The 27787-nt window shown below is 40.1% G+C and overlaps 2 protein-coding genes across 7 annotated transcripts in view; one reads left to right on the top strand and one right to left on the bottom strand.

The window, feature by feature from the left end:
- CDC20B (cell division cycle 20B) overlaps nucleotides 1–15321 on the bottom strand; it is a 120074-nt gene extending 104753 nt beyond the window's left edge. For all 3 annotated transcript variants that reach the window (XR_010116910.1, XM_063622650.1, XM_063622649.1), the window contains exons 1-4: nucleotides 15287–15321; nucleotides 14949–14974; nucleotides 12834–13613; nucleotides 12492–12554 (exon numbers count right to left, since the gene is read on the bottom strand). Coding sequence is in view for 2 of the 3 variants with exons in the window: in XM_063622650.1 (XP_063478720.1) it covers nucleotides 12492–12554; nucleotides 12834–12896 (126 nt within the window). In the remaining variant the exon portion in view is untranslated. The remainder of the gene's footprint in view (nucleotides 1–12491; nucleotides 12555–12833; nucleotides 13614–14948; nucleotides 14975–15286) is intronic.
- GPX8 (glutathione peroxidase 8 (putative)) lies at nucleotides 90–7197 on the top strand. 4 transcript variants are annotated; one of them, XM_055253229.2, is made up of 3 exons: nucleotides 90–162; nucleotides 1038–1173; nucleotides 3960–7197. In XM_055253229.2, the coding sequence occupies exons 1-3, from the start codon at nucleotides 112–114 to the stop codon at nucleotides 4121–4123; spliced, it is 351 nt and encodes a 116-aa protein (XP_055109204.1). In that variant the 5' UTR covers nucleotides 90–111; the 3' UTR covers nucleotides 4124–7197. The 4 variants fall into 4 exon arrangements, with proteins under 4 accessions (XP_055109204.1, XP_055109203.1, XP_055109202.1 ...); XM_055253228.2 differs by having other exon boundaries at nucleotides 912–1173; XM_055253227.2 differs by having other exon boundaries at nucleotides 90–315; nucleotides 912–1173.
- Nucleotides 15322–27787: the final 12466 nt, after the last annotated feature.

Here is a 27787-nt window from a genome sequence, read left to right as displayed (position 1 = left end):
TGAAAGCAGTCAGTCTGTCCTTCCTGGTTTTCCGTTCAACTAAGCCGGTTTCAAGTTTCAGCTCCTCCTTGAATTCCAGGCTGCTGAGACTTCCCTCTAGAATCCTCCAACATGGAGCCTCTTGCAGCTTACCCGCTAAAATGTTCCGGGCCCAGAGCAAAGGTATTTGCAGTTTTGCTGTCTATGGTTCTATGCACAGTAACGCTATTTCTTCTACAACTAAAATTCCTCAAACCTAAAATCAACAGCTTTTATGCCTTTGAAGTGAAGGATGCAAAAGGAAGAACTGTTTCTCTGGAAAAGTATAAAGGCAAAGTAAGTTGCATCATCTGATTTTTATTGTTATCGTTTTTCCTTGTCTCTGTTTACTCCTCTTAATAAAATCATTTTTTTGCTGTTACATGGTCATAAGTTGGAATTTAGTCTTCAGAGTAATGGTATTAGTACATCACTTTAGTTATTAGAGTTCTGATAGTTTGCTTCTAAATAATAAATACCAATTATCTCGTTTTCTTTAAAATGCTTTAATTTTGTGCTGAATTGATATGTAAAGTTGTTTGGAAAATAATTATAGTTAGCAATGTGAACATGATGACATTTATTAATAAAAGTATTGGTTCTATAATCTAATAACTTTAAAAAGCACTTATCAAGGATCATAGTTTTATCTTTAATTTAAAAATAAACTTTCATGAGTACCTAATGCTTTTTTAATGGCAGTACTATTTCAGGGCCTGAACCCAGGCGTCTAGGTTACAGTTTTCAATAGAACTGCGTATGTCCAAAAATAGGAAAAAAATATCAATCAGAGGTTATAGTCCCCCCAAATTGTTTAGGATTTTAACTACTTGCAGAATTTTTTAAAATCTTTTGCTTCACTTTCCGGTTGGATTTTTTTCTTTTTCCGGGAGGTTTCACTAGTTGTAAACGTGGCCAGTGACTGCCAACTCACAGACAGAAATTACTTAGCGCTGAAGGAACTGCACAAAGAGTTTGGACCATCCCACTTCAGCGTGTTGGCTTTTCCCTGCAATCAGTTTGGAGAATCGGAGCCCCGCCCAAGCAAGGAAGTAGAATCTTTTGCAAGAAAAAACTACGGAGTAACATTCCCCATCTTCCACAAGATTAAGATTCTAGGATCTGAAGGAGAACCTGCATTTAGATTTCTTGTTGGTAAATATCTGCCTTGCATATATTGTTTTAAATTGCTTCTCATTTTTAAACAATTATACCAGGACAGTACTTTCCTATTTCATTTGAAACGTTGTATTGGGAAAGCTTCATAAAACTAACAAAGAGCCAGAATCTCATCCTTTGTAACTTCTAGGAGTTATGCTCCCCTGAAATCAATGTTTTAGTTTCTTAGATGGTAAAAGAATTCTATTCCAATGTATTTTATTCCTTATTACCATCTTCCTGAAGAATTTAAAGTGTGCCCATGGCTATTTTCACAAAATATCTTAATTCTCCTGTCGTGTAACTAGCATCTGGAGAAATGTCCCTTCCCGTCATTATAGCCACACAGCTCTCATGAATAGTGCTGGGCATTATTAGTTAACGTATGTTTGTGGCTAATTTTATGTTGCCTTTCTTATCTGAAACAATATTCTCAAGGATGAATATGTCAGCTTACCAGATTTTTGCTAAAATCCAAAAACATATAACTTGATTTTTTCAGAGGTCAATAGTGCTAGGCTGTTTCTCCAATTAAGCTAGCTACAGAAATCTGTTTAAAGACTTGCCAGGGTCACTTAGCACAAAGGTCATGAGGCATAGTGACAGCATAGGCTTTGGCCTCAGCCTACCTGGGTTCAAACCCCTGCTCTTTTGTTTTTGCTATGTGGCTTCTTAACTTCTCTGTGCCTGTTTCTCATTTGTAAAATGGGCTATCAATAGTACCGACTTCTTAAGATTGTTTGGAATTAAGTGTGTTAATAGTAAAAATAAAGTACTTATACACTGCTTGCTCTGTGCCAGACACTGTTCTAAACGACATTAGTCAAAAAAAAAAAAAAAAAAAAAAAGGCCAGACGCAGTGGCTCACGCCTTTAATCCCAGCATTTTGGGAGGCCGAGACAGGCAGATCACTTGAGGTCAGGAGTTAGAGACTAGCCTGGCCAATATGGTGAAACCCCGTCTCTATTAATAATACAAAAATTAGCCAGGCGTGGTGGTGGGTGCCTGTAATCCTAGCTATTCAGGAGGCTGAGGCAGGAGAATCGCTTGAACCCAGAGGCAGAGGTTGCAGTGAGCTGAAATCACACCACTGCACTCCAGCCTGGGTGACAGAGCAAGCCTGCATCTTAAATAAATAAATAAATAAATAAATAAATACAGGACATTAGCTAATGTTCTCTTATCTAACTTATTCTGATGACATCTTCAGTCCTATTTTCACTGTAAATAAGTTGAGTTTTGATAAAACTATTACCTCACTCAGGCAATCAAGCTTCTAATCCAACAAACCAAATAGTGATCTATAATATTTCACATAAATGTGAAGTCAGAATCTTCTAAAAACATTATATTTAATTTCTAGGGAGAGTCGACATAATGCTTAACGCCATAAATGGCAACCACAGTGAGGTCTTTATTCCTCTTATTTTGAGGGTCCACTGAGGAAAGAAAAGCCCAAGTACATGCCATTGACTTAATCATTCTTCAGTTACAGCAGCCAGATACATGGGTGCAATAGCTCATAGATTATTTCTCTTTATCACTACAAACCTTCTAAAACCCTTCTCAGCCTGTGTAACTGAAAAGATAACAGTGAGTTAAGGTTTCATTCCACTTAGATAGGGAGGATCATAGAGCCCAAAGGTTAAGAGCATGAGCTCTGAAGTAAAAAGGCCCGTATATCAATCCTGGCTCGACCACTCACTAGCCACGTGACCCTGTGTCTAGGCCTCCATTTATCTCATCTGCAAAACGGGGATGATAATAATACCCACTTCATAGGGTCCCTGTAAGATTAAATGAGAGGATCAATTTGAAGCACGGAGCGTACATTACTAGGCACATAGTAAGCACTCATAAATTTTAGTTATAATTATTATATTTTTTCTCATGTTAGTCAACAAAATGAACATAAATCTTGAGTGGTATAAATAGAAAAAACATCTACATTTCTTGCATAAATTAAGATTTATCAAAAGGATATCATGGCTGGGCATGGTGGCTCATGCCTGTAATCCCAGCACTTTGGGAGGCCAAGACAGGAGGATCACTTTAGTGCCCAGGAGTTCAAGCCCAGCCTGGGCAACACAGAGAGACCCTGCCAAAAAAAAAGTTATTGCTTTTCAAAATAAGGTGATTATTCACTTTGGGAGGCCAAAACCGTATCTCTACTCAAAATACAAAAATTTGCCTGCTGTGGTGGCACACACACTTTCCAATTTTGCTTCATTTTTTTTGGCTTTTAATTTTATTTGACACAGAGTTTCGCTCTTGTCCCCCAGGCTGGAGGGCAGTGGCGTGGTCTTAGCTCACTGCAACCTCTGCCTCCAGGTTTCAAGTGATTGTACTGTCTCAGCCTCCCAAGTAGCTGGGATTACAGGTGCACACCACCACACCCGGCTAATTTTTTGTATTTTTAGTAAAGACGGGGTTTCACCATGTTGGGCAGGCTGGTCTTGAACTCCTGACCTTAGGAGATCCACCCGCCTCAGCCTCCCAAAGTGCTGGGATTACAGGCTGAGCCACCGCTCCCAGCCTACTTTGCTTCATTTCATGATACTAAGATCACATACTAGATGAGTAGACTCATAGGTGAAGTCATCAAGTATATTGAAATCTGGTTACTCTAACCTTGAGTTTCACTTTGTTTGAGTGTTTTGTTTTTGATATTATGACGATCCTAGAACTTGATACTAAAGTTGTCATTTATGCAGATACTAATAGAAGTGAAAATCTTGACAAAATAAAATTATGCTCATGAAAATATGTTCTGGATATTTTAGATTCTTCAAAGAAGGAACCAAGGTGGAATTTTTGGAAGTATCTTGTCAACCCTGAGGGTCAAGTTGTGAAGTTCTGGAGGCCAGAGGAGCCCATTGAAGTCATCAGGCCTGACATAGCAGCTCTGGTTAGACAAGTGATCATAAAAAAGAAAGAGGATCTATGAGAATGCCATTGCATTTCTAATAGAACAGAGAAATGTCTCCGAGAGGGTTTGGTCTCATTTTAAACACTTTTTTTTGGAGACGGTGTCTCACTCTGTTGCCCAGGCTGGAGTGCAGTGGTGCGTTCTCAGCTCATTGCAACCTCTGCCTCTTTAAACATGCTGTTAAATGTGGCAATGAAGGATTTTTTTTTAATGTTATGTTGCTATTAAGTGGTAATGAATGTTCCCAGGATGAGGATGTTACCCAAAGCAAAAATCAAGAGTAGCCAAAGAATCAACATGAAATATATTAACTGCTTCCTCTGACCATACTAAAGAATTCAGAATACACAGTGACCAGTGTGCCTCAATATCTTATTGTTCAACTTGACATTTTCTAGGACTGTACTTGATGAAAATGCCAACACACTAGACCACTCTTTGGATTCAAGAGCACTGTGTATGACTGAAATTTCTAGAATAACTGTAAATGGTTATGTTAATGTAATAAAACACAAATGTTGAAAAATGTAAAATATATATACATAGATTCAAATCCTTATATATGTGTGCTTGTTTTGTGTACAGGATTTTGTTTTTTCTTTTTAAGTACAGGTTCCTAGTGTTTTACTATAACTGTCACTATGTATGTAACTGACAAATATAAATAGTCATTTATAAATGACCGTATTATAACATTTGAAAAAGTCTTCATCATTTTCAGTATTTCTCTCTGCATTATTTTTTAGAAGCAACTCAAATTCTGTAATCATAATATTACCAAGTAAGTCAGTCTTTATTTTTGCGTGAAAATCTCAAGTGTAGAAAAAAGGACATGAGTATAAGATCATTTAGCTTGATTCCTTATAGGCTGATTTGGGTTGCTAATGTATTCATACTAGATTAGGCACTTGGAAGGAATTCAGTGCTGCATCATTCTGATAGCTGAAATAGTAAAAATCAACTCCAAACAGCCTAAACTCTAGTATAAACAGGGGGTGATCATACAAGTCCTAAAGTGTAGATCAGCAGTCACTGAACCTCTTAGAGTCACAAAGGCATTTTTTCTCCCAAAGTCATGGCCTTTATATTTTGTTAACCTTATAATTGACTAACAAAGCAACCTGCCAAGTTGGTGAAGGTTAATTATTGCCTCATGAAATATACATTCATCGCATAAAAGAATTAAATAGGAAGATGGCCAAAAATGTAAAAAAGTTATATAAATTTGTCTAAGAAGAAAAAGACCCAATTTAAGTAGTCTGTGACTTGACTCCCAAATTCTGACCTGATGGATGAAAGTGAAGATGTTTCTTATGGTGAATTCAGTAATGCTACCTCAGTATATAGTTCTGTATACGTATTTGGACCAAAGTTCTTAGATAAACCAAAAATATTTCATGAAGCATCTTCTGCTTCAGAGTACATATCCAGCCACCCAGCTATGAATGTATTTAGAAAGATACTTGGTGGAGGTGGAATTTCTACCAGAGGTCAAGAGGATTTGTAGAGATAGCCTCAAGAATGCCAGATGAGTGTGTCAGCAAGCCTGCTCCTACCTCTCGCCAGCTGCGTGACTTTAGGCAAGTCACTTAAGTACCTTATTTCAGTTTCCTCACCTGTAAGTTGAACAGGGGTTGAATGGAATAAAAAGCCCTTTGCAACTCTAAAAGTCAATTAACACACAACAACCTGGATTGACTCTAAAAGTCAATTAACACATAACAACCTGGATTGTTAGCAAAGAAAACAGAAGCCACCAAGTCTATCTGTCCTTTGCAATTTTGCCTCAAGAGCCTATTAGCAATTTGCATTCTAAGCCTCTAAGAAAACTTTTGTTCAGGTGGCCCCTCCAAGCGTTGCTGCCAGAGCACTCTTGCCTTGTATCACCACCTATGCCTTCCATGAGCTCATAGCAGTGCTGTGGCACTGCAGGGTTGTTTAATGCGTTCACGTTAGGGGCATGAGCAGAACTACATATGCCAGCACCACATGGGCAGCAGAGACTCCCCACTGCCAGATGGATGATAATGGAGCTGCACTGGGAACAACCAGGACTGCCCCAGTCAACATGATACAGATGAACGTCCTGCCTTAAGTCACTAGTTCTCTCCAAAGCCAGATAAAGTGGGTTTCTTCACTTACATCTCTCTAATCTTGGTTGCCTTATTCAACCTACAGACTCTATGTCAGAGCTGGATTTTCTCCCCTTGCCCTTTAGGTTAGCAGAGTAGGCAGGAGGAGATTTGAAAGCGTGTCATACGTATTACCTTGAAAGAAAGGACATTCAGGTGTCCCTTCGGGGTTCTGTAACAATTAGGCTATGTGTGCTGAGACAGGGAGTGGAGTCATTTGCGGATGTGCTGCTACCTGTAACTCAAATGCCTCATAGGAATACCAGCGGACAAACACACAGAGGAAAAGCTGAATCTTTCCTATATTGGACAATCTTCCTTCAGTCTTGTTTCTGCATCAAAAATTCTGGGACACAGAGTGCTACAGGATGCCTGGGCTAAGGACTGTAACAGAAAAATATCAACATCAGAGCCTGGCGCGGTGGCTCACGCCGGTAATCCCAGCACTTTGGGAGGCCAAGGTGGGCGGATCACTTGAGGTCAGGAGTTCAAGACCATCCTGGCCAACATGGTGAAACCCCATCTCTACTAAAAATACAAATATTAGCCGGGCATGGTGGCACGTGCCTGTAATCCCAGCTACTTGGGAGGGTGAGGCAGAAGAATCACTTGAAAACAGGAGGCTGAGGTTGCAATGAGCCAAGATCGCACCACTGCACTCCAACCTGGGCAACAGACCGAGACCCCATCTCAAAGACCCTGTCTCAAAAAAAAGAGAAAAAGAAAAAGAAAAATATCAGGCATCACATGAAAGAGTATTCAGCTGTTGTCCTTGTGAAAAAGGAAAAGGACAAAATCAAATGCATTTTCACTGTGGTAACTAATTCACTGACTTGAAGTTTGCTTTGTTTGTTTTCTTTGGTACATAGAGAAGAATACTTCATACTAACTCCTGATCATCTTACAGCAGACATAACAACAGAGTGTTAGAGATTCGAATAAATATGAATTTGCCTGAAATGTGCCCTGAAAGTTGTATTTCATTTTTTTAAATGTTTAACAATTACACTGTATCAATAGTATATACACATGTACATATATATAATTCTTAATAACTGCAGTGTATCTAGCATATATATAATGGTGGCTGGTACATGTTTAATAGCAGACTGTGGAGGAGGAATCCTGACATACAGCATTTGCCAGCTCAATGTAAATGCTCATGCTCCCTCATGGTCAATTTCAATCTACCAATGGTTTAGTAACTAGGATGCATAATTTCTAAAAATGTGACAATTGGCGATGGGCATGATGGCTCAGGCCTGTAATATCAGCACTTTAAGCAGCTGAGGTGTGAGGATCACTTGAGCCCAGGAGTTAGAGACCAGCCTGGGGCAACATGGCAAAACCCTGTCTCCACAAAAAAATCAAAAAATTAGCTGCGTGTAGTGGCACATGCCTCAGGTCCCAGCTACATAGGAGGCTGAAGTGGAAGGACTGCTTGAGCCCAAAGAGGTCAAGCCTGCAGTGAGCCGACATGGCTCCACTAAACTCCAGGCTGGGCAACAGAGCAAGACCCCGTCTCTACAAAAAAAATTTAAAAATTAGCCAGGTGCGATAGCACACACCTGTGGTTCCAGCTACTCAGGAGGCTGAGGTGAGAGGATTGCTTAAGCCCAGGAGGTAGAGGCTGCAGTGAGCCATGATTGCACCACATTGATTAGTGGTGTTCCTTTGAAAGAAAAATGACATGTTTGGGTGGAGCTGATATGAGGACACTCTATCCATATTTAGTCCTCTGCTTGATTTTATCTTTCTCATCAAATAAAATTCTAATAATTGTTATGCCTAGAAACTAATCCATCACACTCCTTCCCACTCTTCCCTTCCCTCGTCCAGCTGAACTGTTAGGGTGTCTCTTGCAGAGCAGTGCAGGGGAATAAAAAGCAGCAGAGAGAGAGAAATTAGGAAGCTATCACTATAATAGTGACAGGTTCAGAGGGCAGTGATGGGAAGTAGTGACATTCCCAGCCCCAGTGAACAGCCAAGAGACTGCCCCAAGAGAAAACACCTGGGAGAAAACACTTTGCCATCAGCAGAGCCTCCCTCCTCTTTTTACGATCCCTTTTCCCTCTGCTTGACCCTTGACATCCCAGTGTGTATCCCTTTCTTTCCCTCTGCCACCTATGGAAACGTTTTCTCTTTTAATTTATATCTTCACTTTCCTCCTAACCCATTCATCTCTTTAACATATTTTTTTATTTCTTTAACATATTTTTATTTCATTCCATTCCTTCCCTCTTTTCTCATCATCTCAATAATATGAGACTAAACCACAACTTTAAATGTCTTCTGTTTAGTGAATATAAAGTTGCTTTCCCTACAGAATCAACAGTTCTAAAAAAGAAAACTTAAAAAAAAATTAAGTTGGCATTTTCAGAAACAGAAAATCAATTACAGCATGTTCTCACTTCCAAGTGGGAGCTAAACAATGGGTATACATGGACATGAAGATGGAAACAGTAGACACTGGGGACTCCAGAAGGGGTAGAAGAAAGGAACACAGGGACCGAAAAACTACCTATTGGGTACAATGTTCACTATTTGGGTGATAGGTTCACTAGAAGCCCAAACCCCAGCATCACCTATTACATTCATGTAACAAACCTGCACATGTACCCCCTGGATCTAAAATAAAATAAAGTTGGCACTTTATGTCTTGCTCTTTAATTTAAAAAAACTAAAACACAAAATCCAAGCCTTCTAAATTTAGTAGGTTTTATTTTTATCACCAGGTCAGTGATTCTCTATAGAAAATAACATGTTGAAATTTAACCTTAAAAAAAGACAAGATGAAAACAGTATTTACATGGAATATACACTTAAACATAAATCTCCTGAAAGTGAATAACCCTGGGCAACATCAAAAATAGGATGTGATTTGAAAGTAGTAAAATGCATAAGAATCAAATTATAGATATCTATTTAACCCATGTTCTAGAAATATGTTTAAATAAGGAAAGCATAAAAATTATTTTACCAATAACTTATAATCCAGTACAGTAGAGAATGCGAAATATTTCTTGCTATGGCTTAACTAACTGATGGCACCACCAAAGTCAGTTCCACTAACTGGCTGCATATGTCCACACAAGAATACTGCATGTTTGGAAGCCAGCACATGTCTATGCTGTTTCATGGGTCAAAATGTCTCCAAGGGAATGAGAATATATTTAAGGTCATATTGTATGGTCAGTTCTTCCCACTTCACAAGTTGTTAGATCTCATGCTCTCTTCCAAATATTTCATGAACCTGTGATTTTACAGAAAATGAAGTGAAAGGATTGAGGTAGATCTTCCAAAAAAATTTAAACCATCCCCCACCCAAAAAAATTCCCCAATATTCTTGATATTTCAAGTGAAAAATGTTTTAGTTGACTGACTCATCTGGAAAATTACAACTTTCCCTTCAGCTGGTACACATACAGTCACTGCTATAGAAACCAATTCTAATGCTGTATTCAGAAACTCATGATGCAGAGGCTGGGCGCGGTGGCTCACGCCTGTAATCCCAGCACTTTGGGAGGCCGAGGCGGGTGGATCATGAGGTCAGGAGATCGAGACCATCCCAGCTAACACGGTGAAACCCCGTCTCTACTAAAAATACAAAAAAATTAGCCGGGCGTGGTCGCACGCGCCTGTAGTCCCAGCTACTCGGAGAGGCTGAGGCAGGAGAATGGCGTGAACCCGGGAGGCGGAGCTTGCAGTGAGCGGAGATCTCGCCACTGCACTCCAGCCTGGGCGACAGAGCGAGACTCCGCCTCAAAAAAAAAAGAAAGAAAGAAAGAAAGAAACTAATGATGCAGAAAGAATCCTAAAGACATCACTGAAAATTTGGGGACACATTGTAGGTCCATTCCACATTGTTATTACATTCTAAACCTTATAGTTAAAAACATATAATTTCACAAATACTTAAACACTGTCTACTCCGAAAGACTCCAAAGACTCCAAAAATATTTCTTAAAAATTTTTAGTTACGGAAAAGCAGGCATAAGTAAATTTTTCTTAAAAGGAAAAAAATTTAAGTAATTGTAGTACTTTCCTTACCATTATAAAGCTGTCCATTGTATTATAAGTATTACTGTACTATAAGTTAATGGCAATAATATAGTAAATAGTGGCTTGCTTCATAGCAGAAAGTACACATAAACACACCCTAATTACAGATTTAGCTACACTCTGATGTTCATTGTATATGCAATAAGACAGCAGTTGCATGTTAGCTGATGCCATTCACATATTCAACCAGCTAACAATACACTGCCAGCTCATCACACACAGGTATCCAGAGCACTTCGTTGACAAGAAGAACTTATCCAGAAGCAAGTGGCAGGGTAGTTGTGGCTGCTGACTTGACCCAAGCAGCCAGCTAACAATACACTGCCTACCTGATTCAGGTCACCGCCGATTCTTGTGGCCCAGGCAGTCACTGAGGCTAAATTTGTAACATGAAACACAGTGGCCGAACTCTAATCTTAACAGTCACATTAAAGAAAACTTATAGACAAAATGTATTACTTCAAGACTATAAGAGATAAAATCAATATTTGTTTGAATCTAGTCAAAAACATAAAAGTTAAACAAAAACTTTAAAACTTTCAGAATACTTACACTTAGGTTTTCCAAATTAAATGCTTGGATAAAGATATGTTACTACAGTACAAATGAATTTTAAAAGTTACTTAACTGTAGGCTGGGCGCAGTGGCTTACGCCTGTAATCCCAGCACTTTGGGAGGCCAAGGTTGGCTGATCCCCTAAGGTCACAAGTTCGAGACCAGCCTGGCCAACATGGTGAAACCCCATCTCTATTAAAAATACAAAAATTATCCCAGCGTGGTGGTGCTGCCTGTAATCCCAGCTACTCAAGAGGCTGAGGCACGAGAATCACTTGAACCCAGGAGCTAGAGTTTGCAGTGAGCCAAGATTGCACCACTGCACTCCAACCTGGGCAACAAAGTGAGACTCTGTCTCAAAAAAATAAATAAAAACTTACTTAACTATAGCTTTTCAAATCACTTCTATTTACTGATCCAAAGATTACTTGTCTGTATTAGACAGTAAAATATCTAGGAGTCCTGATAATACGTAAGCTGTGCACGACACAAAACTGCAGCAGTGTTTGGGGGAAAAAAATCAACATTAAAGTATTTAAGAAATGTAAGGGCTTAAATGTAATTAGTTTTCTCCTACTAGAAATGACATTAGTAATCGAGTTCTGAAAATCCAATTATGTATTCAATATAGGATGTTACCACTTGAATATCGAATTTTTTTTTTTAAGAGGCAGGGTCTGGCTCTGTCCTCCAGGCTGGAGTGCAGTGGTGCAATCATAGCTCACTGCAGCCTTGAACTCCTGGGCTCAAGCGATCCTCCTGCCTCAGGCTCCCAAGTAGCCGGGACTACAGGCACATGTCATCATGCCCAGCTAATTTTTGCAGTTTTTTTGTAAAGACAAGGTCTCCCCGTGTTGTCCAGGCTGGTCTTGAAGTCTTGGCCTCAAGTGATCCTCCTGCTTCAGCATCCCAAAATGCTGAGATTACAGGCATGAGCCACAGTGCCTAGTTGCAAAATTTATATAAGATCTAGAAAAATCTATTAAAATGGTGGTGGATTTGGCACCACAATCTATGAGTACAGGTCAAAGGAAGATGAAGTATTGAGCCTAGAGAGAAGCATGGTAAATGGTGACAGAGATTTAAAGCAGATGAAGGCTGTTTATGAAACACGTTTATAAAACCATTTAAATTTGTTTCCTTTTACACTGATTACAAGAGACACTAAAGACCTTTGGGTTTGGTCTTTCAAGGAGAACAGGTACTACATTGGATCAACTTTAACTTGCTCACGTTAAGAACCATGGTTTATGCCACTTCTCCACATTGTCCACAAGATGGCACCATTTCCATTTCTTTGGGGGGCGTGCTTCTGAATGCTGCAGAGAGGAGTGCAACTAGCAACTGTTAAAATTATTAACAGCCGCTAGCAATACACTGCCTACCTGACACATCCCAGCTTTATCCTTTGCTGTGGAGGCAAAAACTAGAAAGTACGATTCAGATGCAAACGATTGCATTATTTGTCTGGGATCTTCAGTTTCATAAAGAAATTTTTTTCAGTATGTAATAAGATACTGTAAATTCTTGTATTTTCAGACCAGCTCATACTTCCTACAAATACATTATTTACCAAGAATTCGTTTATTCAAGATCAGAATTAAAACAAAGAACAAGAACAAGCCCTGGACACTCACCTTGGCGGAGTCTTGACTTCTCTTCTGCTTCAAGTCTTTGGAGAGCACACGCATGATACTTTCCTTTGAAAACACAGATAACATATTGAGAGAGAAACTATTTAGGAAAATCATAATTTCAGGTGTGGAATTTTTCTAGATCCTGTGCTTGTCAGATTACACTTTTTTTTTTCTTTTTTTGGCAACTAGGCACCTTCAGAATATAACTAAATTACATCACTCAAATTTATGACCAGGGCTTAGAGTTTCGTAGCACCTCTTGGTCCTAAACAGATATTACGAACGGGGCCTTTGGCCCCGCATTAGAGAGTTAGGGAGAATGCAGAAAAGGGCGTTACTCACCCACAGCATCTCCTCTTCCGTGCGGACCCTCCGAGGCGCGATGCGCTCCAGTTTCCACTCCATCTCCAGCTGACTTCGCCCTGCCTGGCGTTTGGCCTCTCTGCTCGACTGCCTCTGGTTTTCTTCCCAGGTCTAAGTCAGTCTTGACGCCTAATCGTCGAACCCCTGGAGTCCCGTCCCCCAGGACCATTCTATTTCACCACCTCCCTCCAGGTCCCCCACTCCTCCCACCGCTGCTGCAAGGTGTTCCCCAGGGTACCACTTAAAAAGCCTGCGGGGCGGCAGTTGGCGCGGGAATCCCCTTCGCCGGCTTCTTATTGGCCGGCGCTGAGGTGACGTCAGAGCCCTAGTGGGATTCCCCGGCGCGCGCCGCGGCCCCGCCCTTGTCGGCCCTCTCTGGGCCCCGCCCCGCCACCGCCTCCGGCGGAGGCGCGCACCCGGGCGCCAAGCTTTGCCGCGAGCCGTGGCGGGCCTGCGGCTGGGCCTGGCGCCTGGGGCTGCCACCGCGGCAGGAGGCGGAGGGGTTGGCGGGCGAAGAAGCGGGTTCTGGGAGTTCACGATCTTTCCATTTTCAGAAACAAGAATGTTTCCTTATAACGGCCCTGATCCCTGTTCCTCGGCTCCCACTTCTCTTTCTCCAACCACACCCTGCCTTTGCAGGATAGGAGCGTGCAGGGCTCTCTGGCCTCTGTCCGTTGGTAATCGCTGTGTCAGCTATTGATGTGATGCGTGTTTGTCAGCTCTTCGTTTTCAGACGGGCAAGAAAACGTGGCAAGATTTCTATGCCGATCAAAAGGGAGAGAGTTGACATATTCATGCAATAAATTATTCCCTGCTCTATACATTGGGAAGTGGTCAGGTCCTCTCACTCGGGCTTCTGAGCCCTGTTCCTTAGCGGGAGGTAGGTGAGAGAGGTGAAGAGGTAGTGAAAGAACCAGTGACAGGCAGGACCTTATAAGGCGTGAAGAGGGGGCCAGAAAGCTGAGCACACTGGGGACTCCGTGATAAAGGGGGAGAGGAAGATATTGAGGGTTGAGGAAGAGGTCTGGCGGGAAATGACAGGGAACCAGATGGGCTGTGCAGCCTTAGCTGCCCATCTGAGCTGCCAAGAGAGCCGAGTTGTGCCATATGGCAGGAGGGGACACTGCATCTGGGAAGCCTCTGACAGCCTGGCAGCCTGTTTGTCCCTCCCTTGCTAATCCCCCAACCATTTTTGACATTGGATTGTATTTTGCTCTAAGGCAATGTGAGTTTGTGTGTTTTTCTGGGGAAACAGTTCACAGATAGCAGATACTCAAAAGGGTCAGTGATCCAAAAAAAAAAAACCTAAAACTCACTCCCCTGCTTTCCTTCATACTGAAAGCAAGAAAAAATGGTATTAGAACTAAGACCCAATCTTAGACCTGTTTTCTGTGTACAATAATAATGCTGCATAGGGTAACTTAATCTTCAAATGACATATATCAAAATGTTTGATAGTTGAATAACTAGTGGATTAAAAGATCTCTAAGTTTCACCCACAAGAAGTCTATTTTCCTTGCAGTGGAGTACTCATTCCAAATTCCAGTAAATCCTTTCAGCAAACATTAAGACTAAATAAAAGTAAACTATTATTGGATGAGAGTCAGATGCATTATTAATTTAAATGATCAGTTTTGCAAATGCCAACTAAAACTCAAAGTATATTGGAAATAATACGAAGGACATTTTATCTTTGTTCTATTTTTAAATATAGTTTACATTTAACCATTTTGTATAAACACAGAATAAAAGCAATTCAACTAATAAGCTCATAAATCCATGTAAATTGGGATTTTTAGAATCCAGTTTCTTACAAGTACTAAGAATAGTGAATTACTCATTTAGAATGCAATTATCTGTAAAAAATACATTTATAAATTCCATTCTAGCCATTAATTCCATAGCATACATATACACAGCCTCCAAATGCCTTTTTTTCCCCTAGTGTGAAGTCGAAAAGTATTAGTCAAATATCTTTAGAAAGTTATTATGCAGTTGAATATTCAGATTAAAACTTAACTTCAGAATGATGGAAACAGAAACTCGCCACTTGGCAAATATTACAGTAATAACTGTCAAGAATACTAAAATTACCTTGCATATGATGAGAATACTTCCTCCTATAATTAAACACAAAAATTAAAATCACAACTTTTCACTGGCCAAAACTGGCAGAGACCACCTTAACCAATTGATCAAAATTAACATCACCATTAGTGAGACATGTTGACATACTGTGCCTCATGAGAAGGACACATCAGTTCTGTGATATTTTTGCCCCACAAAATGCATAACCTTAATAGTGAGAAAATACTAGACAAACCCAAATTAAAAGACATTCCACAAAATTGGCCAGTACTTTTCAAAAGTATCATGGGCATCAATAAAGAAAGACTAAGAAACTGTCACAGATCGAAAGAAACAAGACTTACCAACCAAATGCATTGCGAGGTCCTGGATTGAATCCTGGACCACAAAAAAGAAGATATTGTTTAGATAACTGTAGAAATTTGAATTGATCCATATCTGCAGATTAGTTAATAAAGTAGTAGTAATGCTGATTTCCTAGTTATGATTATTGTACTATGGCTATGTAAAATGTTAAGATTTATGAACGGTGAGTGAAGGATATAATGGAATTATTTGTACTATTTTTGTAACTTTTTTCTAAGCCTGAAATTATTTCAAAATAAAAAAATATTTAACATCATGTGGTCATTCTAATAAAAAGCACTTTGGTAAGACTGTTTGGGGAAAACAGAAACATCCTGTAAACATATTATCTTAATTTTTATCAAATACGGTTTAGGAACAATGTCTAATTCAAATATTTATGCGCCTGAGAGTAGCTTTACTATCTTTCAAATGTTTCCTCTTTGAGAATGAGTTTTGCAGGGAGGATGTGACAATGAGAAAGGCTGTGAAGAAGACTCCTCGACAAAGGCCAATAAGAAGGATTTTGAGAAAAGAAAGGCGACGGGAGCGAGCGGAGGTTGAGTAGTGGAGGAAGGGAGAGAAAGAATTTGGAAAAGCTTCCCTTAACTCTCAAAGTCGCCGGTGCTCTGAGAATCTGAGTAGGGCCCTATCAATGGGAAGCAAGAGGATATTCAAGCTTCCCAAATGCGATCTCTTTTTTTTTTAATTACACTTTCATTCTAAACATCAAGAATGTTAAATATCTCAGAAATATGCCATATACATGGGCTCGCTTCAGCGGCATATGCACTGAATGTGCAATATACCAAGTACACTCCCTTCAATCCCCTCTCCCAACCTCCTCCTTCCCCCAGCTTCGTCAGACCCTTTTCAATGTATTTGCACGTGCACACATAGAGTCTGGCCCTGTGGATCTTCCCCCACAAATGAGATCTCATTATACTTATCATTTTTCAACTTGTTTTCTCTAATTCACTGTATTCAACTGATTTCCGAGCAGTGCAAACCGGAGAGCTCCCCATCCCCAGCGCCAACGGCAGATTTGCGCGCCCCTCAGGCCCGCGGTTCCTCCCCGCCCGGCTCCTGGCTGGTGCAGCGCCCTCAGCCCGCTGGCGCCTGGCTACGCCCGCGCCCGCTCCCGCCCCTAGCTTCTGCGCGCCGCCCGGCAGCCCCTGCGCGCGCCTACTGGGCCAAAGGGACGGTTGGGAGTTTGCTCCAACTGTCCCTGGGGCACGCATTCCCCGCCCGGCAGGGGTTGGGGAGCGCGAGCTGGGAGTGTGAGGGAAAGCGCCACGCCAGTGGGGGCTGATACAGCTCCAGCCTGTGCGGGGCAGGCGTTAGACTGCAGAAGGGGAGAGCTTAGGATAACCGCACTCAGGTGGCGCAAGGAAGTCAGCCACGAAGAAAAAGGGAAGGAAAACATCGTCCCAGACTGATAAACTCTCTGCTTCCCGGTGTAACGTGGCTCAGTATAGCGCATGGATGGAGAATGAAGCCCTCATGATGCAGACTATCCAAAAATTTAATTTACAAAGGGGTCCAAAAATTTAAATTGCAAAGGTTCCAGCAGTGTAAAAGCCTCAGTCAGAAGAGTGGTCAATAAAGTAGCACATCACCTCTGGTTACATGGATTATTACTTATTTTTTCGATTACAAGTGGTTCGTGTATATGCATATTTTTCTATTACTGCCTGATTTCTAAGTACAGTACAGGGTCTGTCCTTGAAAATTATTTCTCCATTCATACCCCAATTAACAAGGATAGAGGGAAAGGTTTGCCCAGCTTGACTGCATGAAAATCTTAAGATCACCTGCAACCACTTATTTCCTTTAAGGCATTTTTTCTTTCACTTTCTCCTTAGGGTCGTTCTTGCATAGGGTCACTGCCTAAATAGGGTAGTTCCCTACCATTTTAAGGCAATGCAACGAAAATTTTAAAAAGAAATTAATTCAAATCTGCATAAAACAATGGATGAAATCAGGCATATAAAAATGATCCCCTCTCAAAGAAAAGCTGGTTCATGAACGCTCTAGACCTGAAAATCTGTTTTCACTAGATATTCTTCCAGAACTTCAAATGCAACATAATCCAAAACAGAATTGAGAGTCTTTCCTTATTCCCATTCTGCCCAGACCATCTATCTATTCCTCCCTCTGTGTGCCCTGTTGCCAGTATCACCATCTTCCTGGTGGAGCAGAGGCAAAGTCAGCTTTCCTTAACTCTTTCCCTTCCCCATATGCCCAAATCCAGCTGTCAAAGACAGTCATTTCCCCCTCTGCTGTGTTGATTACACCTGCCCTCTTCTTAAACAATAATGATTATCTGATAACCTCCATCTATTCCTTCTCCAGTCCGTTCATTTAACATATGTCTTTGCACCCAGCAAGTGTCATGCACTATGCAAAGAAGTAGAGATCCAATAATAAAGCCATAAAAGGCAATAAGCATTATCTTAAGCTGATCATATTTCTCCCCTGCCCCAAGTTCCTTGAAAGACCTTCTTAACACATAGAATTAAGTTCTAAGTTCTCTAATTCACATAAAACCCCTTTAGGACTTAACTTCTCTCTGCCTTTCTTTCATAATCTGCCACAACACCACCAACACCTCCTATCTTCAGACGTACTTGATACTAGCACTCTCTTGCCTTCAGGTCTTTGTTGAGGCTGCCTTACTTTTGGATTGTCTTTTTTCTTATCTCTTCCTGGCAAATTCTTACTCTCAAATTTCAGCCACCTTTTCCAAAGAGTCTTCTCAAATCAAATCATGCTAGTTAGAATTTCTTTATATTGCCTCTGTTCCCATACCATATTGTTTGTACTTCTAGTCTGCTTACTTCCAGATTTTGTGTGTGTGTTATATACCTTCTCCAGTGTATTGTAAGCTCCAAGAATACAAGAATCTTGTGTTTTTCATCTTGGTTTATTCTTCAGAGATTGGCTCCGTGCTTTGCACATAGTAAGCTTTGCACTTGGTTGATGATCAATAATTTGTTCACTGAACCAATTTGTAGATGAGATTAGAACCTTTTCCAAATCATGGAAGTGGCAATACAGAATCATAAAAGAAAGACTTTCACATGCCACATTTGGAATGTGATAAACTCAGTTTTAAGAAATATGTGAGTTAAAAAGTATACAGGACCTAGGCCTGACACCTGCTAATTGTGTAACTTGAAACATGTTATTCTACCCCTTTAAGTCTCAGGTTCCTCAACTGTAAAACAGGATAATTATTATCTACGGATTTATGATGAGGATCAAGAGAGAAAATACAAAGCTTCTAAAAGTATACATTTCTTTCTTTGAGAATGCAGTGGTGGAACGTAGATGACTAAGTAAAATGAGTATTTGGATAATAAATATGTCTTTATAAAGCCCTTGTCCAGAAGACAATATCCTTAGGTCCAGAGCCATATACTAGGTATGTGGCACATAGTAGGTAGTCAATAAATATAACATGAGTGAATTCTAAATCTCCAACTCAGTTCCTTAACTAGTAATATACTAAATCAAGAGAAATCCATATGGCTAGTTAGATGGTTATGTCACCAGAGAATAAACATTTGCATTCAAATGTATTCCAATTCTGTGCCCACCAGGCAACCACTTGATTTATGACTTAAGGTTAAGTCTGGGAAGACTTGCTTCTGAAAGGTCCTGATTCTAGGTAGCTACATGCCTCCAATTGTAAGTGAATTGGATTCTGGCTTACCTACCAGACTTGAGCTTAGTTAACATAAGTCAGTATCCCATGATTGTTATGTCTTGATAATAGTTCTGGAGAAGTAGATTTGAACCAGAGTTGTGAATTAAACAATGGGGTTCGCTCCGGACCAGATATTCTTGCTCTGCCATTAACTTGCAGTATAATTTTGGTCAAGTTACTCTTCCCCAGAAGTCTGGTTACTTATAAAATGAAGACATTGAAGAAAGGAAGCTCTAATATTCTTTCTACCTCTGTATCATTATAGTTCACGAATTACCAACCAGGGTGACCTCAGCACGGAACTTCCCGACTGGGAAGCTATCTGTATTCACAGCCAATCAGCCTCTCAACATGTCTGATCATGGCAACACTAAAGCCCACAGAAACAGTACCCACCAACACATGAGAAGTTAGTTTTCTAGAACTTAACATGCAGTGAAGCAGAGCAACACCAAGGGGCAATTTGGAGTTTTAAGCCCTAAAACCAGGGCTCCTTTCCAGAGGGTGAAATGTTGAAGAAAGAGTTTAGATAAACTCATACACAAAAAAAAGTTGACTAATTTAAAGATCAATACTTGTCCTTTTTTAACTTATTTTATGATTGCTCTTATGCCTTCTTTTCCAAGTTTTCCAGGGACTACTGATACTTTAGATATAAACTTTTGGATCTGGGATTTCATTTTATTCTATCTACAATCTAATAAGTTAGCCTATTACTGTTTTGTGGATGCTATTAGTAGCAGAAGACACAAGACTCCTGGATCAAAGGACTTTATTACAACACAGCAACTTGAATGGGCAAATTTACATCAATTCGCCTTGCCCCCAAATCTCGTGGGGTGACAGAGGGAGCCCAAATTGATCCCTGCACCTGTAATGGGTTGCGTTAGAGGAGAGAAAGCCTTAGCTTGAAGAACCTTCTGCTTTTATAGTAAGCAAAAGCAAGGTTGCTCTTTGTCCCAGATTACCTCAACCTGTAAAATGGCATGCTGCAAACCAATTCTGAGCCCAGATGGAGTCACCAAGATCTCACATTCTTAGCATGTCCAGCAAGACATGTAGGAACATGAGAGACCGTGGAGGAGTGTCTTCCAAAACAAATGTTAGGGCTGCTGCCCCCAGTGAATTTTACTTTTAGTGATTTTTATCTCCTCTAAACTCAGAATGACATAAAATATGCACCCTCTTGCCCCTTTGCTTCTTTGTAACATAGAGCTGTGGGAAGAACACAGGCTTTAGAGTCAGAGAACCTGTTGGAATCCTAGCTTTTCCATGTACTAGCTGTGTGAACTTGGCCAAGTCATCAACACTCCCTTCCAGAGCCTCAGCTTCCTCATCTGCAAAATACTAATAATATCTATTTCATATGTTGCTGTGAAGACCAGATGAAAAAGAAATTGGGGCCAGGGGCGGTGTCTCACGCCTGTAATCTCAGCGCTTTGGGAGGCCAAGGCCAGCAGATCACCTGAGGTCAGGAATTCGAAACCAGCCTATCCAACATGGCAAAATCCCTCCTCTACTGAAAATACAAAAAGTAGCCAGGCATGGTGGTGCGCACCTATACTCCCAGCTACTCGGGAGGCTGAGGCACAAGAATCACTTGAACCCAGGAGGTGGAGGTTGCAGTGAGCCGAGATTGCGCCACTGCACTCCGTCCTAGGTAAGAGCAAGGCTCCATCTCAAAAAAATAAAAAATAAAAAGAAATTGAGAGAAAACTTTGTAAAAGGCAAGAAGCAATCACTAAAAACTGGAAACAACCCGAATCCACCAAAATGCCTTTCATCTGGTGAATGAATAAGCAAACTATAGTAAATCCACACAATGGATTCGACAATACAAAAGAATGAACTATTCATACAAGCAACATCATGGATGTAACTTTGGGAGGCCGAGGCGGGAGGATCACGAGGTCAGGAGATCGAGACCACGGTGAAACCCCGTCTCTACTAAAAATACAAAAAATTAGCCGGGCGTGGTGGCGGGCGCCTGTAGTCCCAGCTACTCGGAGAGGCTGAGGCAGGAGAATGGCGTGAACCCGGGAGGCGGAGCTTGCAGTGAGCCGAGATTGCGCCACTGCACTCCAGCCTGGGCGACAAAGCGAGACTCCGTCTCAAAAAAAAAAAAAAAAAAAAAAAAAAAAAACATCATGGATGTATTGGGAATGCAATATGCTCACTGAAAGAACCAGACTCAAAAGGCTACATATTTTGTGGTTCATTTTATAGGACAATCTGGAATAGACAAAACTATGGGGACAGGAAATAGATAAGTGATTGCCAGGGAGGAGCTAACTACAAAGGAGCATACGGAATTTTTTTTTTTTTTTTTTTTTTTTTTTGAGACGGAGTCTCGCTCTGTCGCCCAGGCTGGAGTGCAGTGGCGCGATCTCGGCTCACTGCAAGCTCCGCCTCCTGGGTTCACGCCATTCTCCTGCCTCAGCCTCTCTGAGTAGCTGGGACTACAGGCGCCCGCCACGACGCCCGGCTAATTTTTTGTATTTTTAGTAGAGACGGGGTTTCACCGTGGTCTCGATCTCCTGACCTCGTGATCCGCCCGCCTCGGCTTCCCAAAGTGCTGGGATTACAAGCGTGAGCCACCGCGCCCGGCCCGGAATTTTTTTAAATGATGGAACTGTTCTATGTCTTGATTGTGGGGTGGTTATAGAACTGTAGGCATTACTCTACACTCATAAAACTATTCACTAAAAATGAGTAAATTTTACCCTATGTAAATTATACCATTATTTTTAAATGGTTTTTTAAAAAGAAGAACCATACCAAAATTTGTTGAGTTTCTGCAACTTCTTACATTCTACACATATGTTCTATATTCTGATTTTTATTTCAGTATTCAAGACCAATGAATGAAATATTTGAGTCAAGATAGAAGAAAACAACAGCTGAATTGCTGTAAGAATGCCCATGCTAACTTTGCCATATACACTGCTTACTGGTGCCATATTCCAGAACTATGTTGTAAAGCCCCAAGACACACAGACTATTTATAGAGCTCTATATGCAATCACAGAGGGCCATTGCCCCACATAAGTACATCGGTGGATGATGTTCCCTCCATGTTTCAAGAGACTATTCTCTATGTGATTCTCTCCTTTTACCACATTAACACCCAAATTACACATTGTAGGGAGAAAATTCAATTCAACATACCATGATATAATCAGTTCCCACTTATCTGCTAATAGAGGAAAATTGCTTTAGATATTATATAGAAGCAATCCTGAAATCTCATTTAAGCAATAGTTTCAGCCATGTCATCATTCTACCATCATTTGTCAGAATTCCAAATGCAGTTGATATCTTTTGTATAATTTTGTCTTTACCTCCTCCCTTGTTCATCTTGTTCATGATTTTTTTGGATGCACCAAGGAACAATAAAACACTAGATAGGAGGCATTAAAAGAGAAGCAGATCTGTATATAGCCCAAAATAGATAAATCCACAGGTACTTAAGAATTTACACTAGTAAGTAGACTTACGAGCTTCAGCACTGCCCTGAACAGATGCCTTCATTTCCTCATGATTCTACAATTTCCCCTCAAGTCGAAAAAGTCAGTGCATGATGTTATTTTAGTTATTTTTAAATGGGACACTGTTTAAAGAAAAACATACTCAAGAGATTATCACAAGCCTGGGATTTTTAAATTTAGTAACCAAGGATGAATTTTCTCTCTTTAACTCTTCATATTGTCTTCGTATTCTATTATTGGATGTTTGCTAAATGACCACAATGTACTTAGTAATGTGCCAAACATAAAAGCTTTATAATCTAACTTCTGACTTATCAACTCAGAGCAATTTATTATTGACTTTTTTATTTTTATTTTTTACATTTTATATTTATTTTCATTTAGACCCATCAGCAGGAGGCAGCTCAGTGCAATTTAATGGAGCAAGTGTAGGCCAGCTGAAGCCCTAACTTTTCCTGTATGACTTTAGGCAAGTTTCCTCACCTGGAGGGATTAAATGGCCCATATAGTTATGAAGTTTCTGAGACTAACTCTGTCATATGAGAGGTTCGTGAAAGAGGGATAGCCAAGGATTCCAACATGAATCTCAAGAGTTAAAATAAGTCAGAGTTGAATAGTGGTCTTCAGATTTTCTAAGGTACAAAAAAGGCTACTATTACTTCATTATATTTTAGTCCTTTTATTTTATTTAGTCCTTTCTCAATCCTCTTCAAATTGAATCTTTAAAGAAAAGATGCTAGACCATTTGAGGTTCCCATAGACCAGTACACAATAATAGTGGCAGCTTCTATACAAGAAAGTGGTATCATTTCTTGCAAATAGTGTAGAAAGTATTTGTGTCAGTATATCACTAATATGAAGAAATAAGGTTTTATAGGTAAACTGGAAATACTGTATTGCTCATATCTATAGGGAAAATATTTTGCTTTTTTGGTTGACTCCAGGTTTTTAACTCTGTTAAAAAATGATATAAGTAAATATGTACAGAGGCCTATATGACATATATATACACACACATATGTATAAACATCTGTTGCTGGTGTTAATATTACAATGAAAAGGGTGACTTTCAAAATAGCTTAGGAATTAGCTCTGATTTTAAGAGATGACAGTTAATTTATTATTTAAATAAATTGGGCAATGCCTATAAATACAAATTTAAAATAAAACTCTGCTTCTTTTGGTGCTTATTAATCACTTCTGCATCCATAACTAAAATACCGAAATAAGAGTAAAGAGATTCATAGGGGTCAAAATGGCTTATTGCAGTTTAATATTAACATTTATTTTGCTCTAAAAGAATCTTTTCCTAATTAGTCTGTTTATGCTACTATAACAAAATACCATCAACAGGGTAGTTTATGAACAACAGAAATATCTTTCTCACAGTCTGGAGCCCAGAAAGCCCAAGATCAAGTTGCCAGCAGATTCAGTGTCTGGTGAGGGCATTTCATGGTCTTAGACGGTGCCTTCTTGCTGCATCCTCACATGGTGGAAATGACAAGGGGCCTCTTTTATAAGAGCACTAATCCCATTCACGGGGGCTCCACCCTCATGACCTAATCATCTCTCAGTGGTCCCACCTCCTAATACCATCACCTTGGGGGTTAGAATTTCAACATGTGAATTTTGGGAGAATCTAAACATTCAGAACATAGCGCTAATGTAACTTTTATTTCAATGCTACTAGAAATATAGCACAATTAAGAATTTTTGACTTATGTGAATGATTCTCTTCCCACACTCCAGTTTGTTAAAAGGAAAACTGAGACACAATGAAATTTTAAAGAGTTTGTTTGAACAAATAACAATTAGTGATTGGGATAATCAATATCTCAAATTTCACCTTTGAAAAAGTAAAAGCAGTATTATTATAGAGTCTACTTATTAAAGACTTTCTTCACTAGCCCAATAGCTATTATGGGCTTATCATTTGTATTCTGTAGTTGTATTAGTTGCTTTTAAGATATCTTTCCATCATCTAAAATACCCAAAAGATTTGAAAAAGAGTCAACATATCTGTAAGCATTAATTCCATGGTATCAAAATCCAAAATTACCTCTACAGTTTATAACAGTGCGTCAGTTACCAAAATAATACTTCATTAGACTGCATGTAAAATCTATACATATTCTAAAAGCAAAAACTCACAAACTAACAAAAATCATATCTTCCAAGTAAACGATGGTTATGGTGGAAGGGGAAAAGTGATGATTAAAAAGGACCACCGGCTGGGCGCAGTGGCTCACCCCTGTAATCCCAGCACTTTGGGAGGCCAAGGCGGGTGGATCACGAGGTCAAGTGATCGAGACCATTCTGGCCAACAGGGTGAAACCCCGTCTCTACTAAAAATGCAAAAAGGAGCTGGGCATGGTGGCACGCGCCTGTAGTCCCAGCTACTCAGGAGGCTGAGGCAGGAGAATCACTTGAATCCGGGAGGTGAAGGTTGCAGTGAACCGAGATTGTGCCACTGCACTCCAGCATGGCGACAGAGCTAGACTCCTTCTCAACAAAAAAAAAAAGGACCACCATAAAATAAAGAATTGGGAGTTTTAACTTACTGCAAGCTAGTATGAGTCAATAGGATGATATTGATAAAACTACCATAAGAATTTTAAATGTTATTAATAGAAATGTAATGTCCCCAAAAGAGAAATGATTTTTCTTCCTTTGTACTGGACAGACCCTAACTGCAGATATTACACTCGAGTATAATACTTTATAATGGATATTGAGAATCTTATCCAGAGAAACCTCACAAGTATATTAAAGTATCTAAAGGTCATGTCAGAAAAAAAATTATATTAACCAGGAAAAATATCATATTAACTAGAAAGCAAATCTCTCCTCCAAGTACTAACCAGGCCCAATCCTGCTTAGCTTCTGAGATCAGATGAGATTGGGCACATTCAGGGTGGTATGGCTATAGACTAGAAAGCAAATCTGAAGAAAATAAACTCAAGTCTGATTTCTGGGCAACAATACCTGTAACACCATCCTTCTGCACTTCTTCCTCTGCAATAGAGAAGATACCCCTCCTTCTAAGTTTAATTTCTCCAAGACTTTACCATTTTCTCATGGTCCATGCTGTAGTAGTATCCTCTATCTCTCCTCATCTGCAAGCTCTCCCTCTTTATTGGATTCTTCCAATAAGCATTTAAATGCCTTCAAACCTCCAACTATTGTTCCAGGCTATCCTTTCCACAGCTAAGATTCTCAAAAGATTTGTCTACATGCACAATCTCAATTTCCTAACTTTAGCTCACTCCTCAATCTATTCACCATCACTTCCCCATTGCTACCTCCAAAAGGTCTCATTTTTCATCTTACTTGATGAAAAAGGAATATTGCTCAGGAGAGAAACGATTTTTCTTCCTTTGTACTAGACAGACTCTATCTGTACATATCACACTTGGGAGTCATACTTCATAATGGATATCAAGAATCTCGTCCAGAGAAGCATCACAAGTATATTAAAGGAATTCATCATCTTCCTTGATGTAGAGGAATATTGCTTCCTCCAAAGGAGGAATTCACTGCTTCTTCCTGCTTAAAATGTTTTCTATTTTTTTAAATCAACACTATGCATTCCTAGTTTTCCTCCTTCTCGGTAACCATTACTGGTTTATCCTTCTTGCTAGGCTTTGGAAATGTTTAAGTGGTATGCTGGTGAAACGGCTTTGAGGCACCAGGTTAGGCGGGAGGAGGAAGACCTGATTTGAAGCAATTGACAATTTCTGTGGTGTAAATACTCCTACCATAGCTGATTTCAAGCTCCTAACATGATATCACTGAACAGAGTTGGGAAGAGAGGAGCGGAATGGGCTCGTGGAACGGTACAAATCGGCTCCAGCTCACCACTAGAGGGCTTCTTTTTTTTTTTTTTTTTTTTTTTTTTTTGAGACGGAGTCTCGCTCTGTCACCCAGGCTAGCGTGCGGTGGCGCGATCTCGGCTCACTGCAAGCTCCACCTCCCGGGTTCACACTATTCTCCTGCCTCAGCCTTCCGAGTAGCTGGGACTACAGGCGCACTCCACCGCGGCCGGCTAATTTTTTTGTATTTTTAGTAGAGAGGGGGGTTTCACCGTGTTAGCCAGGATGGTCTCGATCTCCTGACCTTGTGATCCCACCCGCCTCGGCCTCCCAAAGTGCTGGGATTACAGGCGTGAGCCACCGCGCCTGGCCGGAGGGCTTCTTCTAACACTGTACTCCATAAGCAGTCTCAACCTGATGCATAGTGTCTGTGATCCATACCTAATCCAGACCAGTAGGCTTCCCAGGCACTTCAAACTTCTATCCACACTGAACCTTCCTCCCAAATCTTGGCCTCTAATGTCATCCAAGCTGGAGTACAGTGGTGTAATCACAACTAACTACAGCCTCGACCTCTTAGGCTCAAGCAATTCTCCAGCCTCTACCTCCCAAAGTGCTGGGATTACAGGCTTGAGCCACTGCATCTGGCCATAAAGCTTTCTTATGAGCACGTAGTACGATACCAGAGACGTGGTATGTGCTTAGTAATCTATCATTATCATGGGGGCCGCTTCCACTACAATTTGTATGCCCTAGAGCATAACTGCCCAATAGAAGTATAATGCAAGCCACATAAGTAATCTTTTAAACTTTCTAGTAGCCACAGTAAGAAAATTAAAAATAAATAGGTAAAATTAATTTAAATAATATATTTAATTTAATGTAACATATATGAAATATTATAATTTCCACATATAATCAATATAAAAAATATTGAGATATTTTATGATTTTTTGGCATTAGGTCTTTAAAATCCTTTATGTGTTCTACACTTATAGCAAATCCCAATTTGTACTAATCTACATCTCAAGTGCTCAATAGCTACATGCAACTAGTGGCTACCTAAGACAATGTAGCCCTAGAGAGTTCTGGGAGCTCTTCCCCTCCTCTTCCCAAGGTTGTTTAATCTGATCCACGCTGACTTCCTATACCAGTTGTTCATCCATTGGGTACTATTTCAAGTACTAGAATTTATTGTTTAGTCCCATTTGTAATTCAATATAGTGGATAATTTTCTTATAAGATTGGTTAGAAGAACCAATTATCAAAGGAGATTGTTAAACCTCTTGGAGATATATAAAAATTCCATAATTTACATATGATGATCTAAGTTTGGTGTTGCAAAACAGAATAAATAGGAAATTATATGTATTTCATTTCTAATCAAATTTTTAATGCCCCATTTCGAAATTTAAAGGCTAGCAGTTTGTCTTCTGCTTTGAACACAACTAGGTGGAAATCAGAGTAAACATGCTCATGACAATCAAT

Source organism: Symphalangus syndactylus, chromosome 18, assembly GCF_028878055.3.
Source record: "Symphalangus syndactylus isolate Jambi chromosome 18, NHGRI_mSymSyn1-v2.1_pri, whole genome shotgun sequence".
NCBI lineage: Eukaryota > Metazoa > Chordata > Mammalia > Primates > Hylobatidae > Symphalangus > Symphalangus syndactylus.
This window is presented reverse-complemented; position numbering and strand designations above follow the sequence as displayed.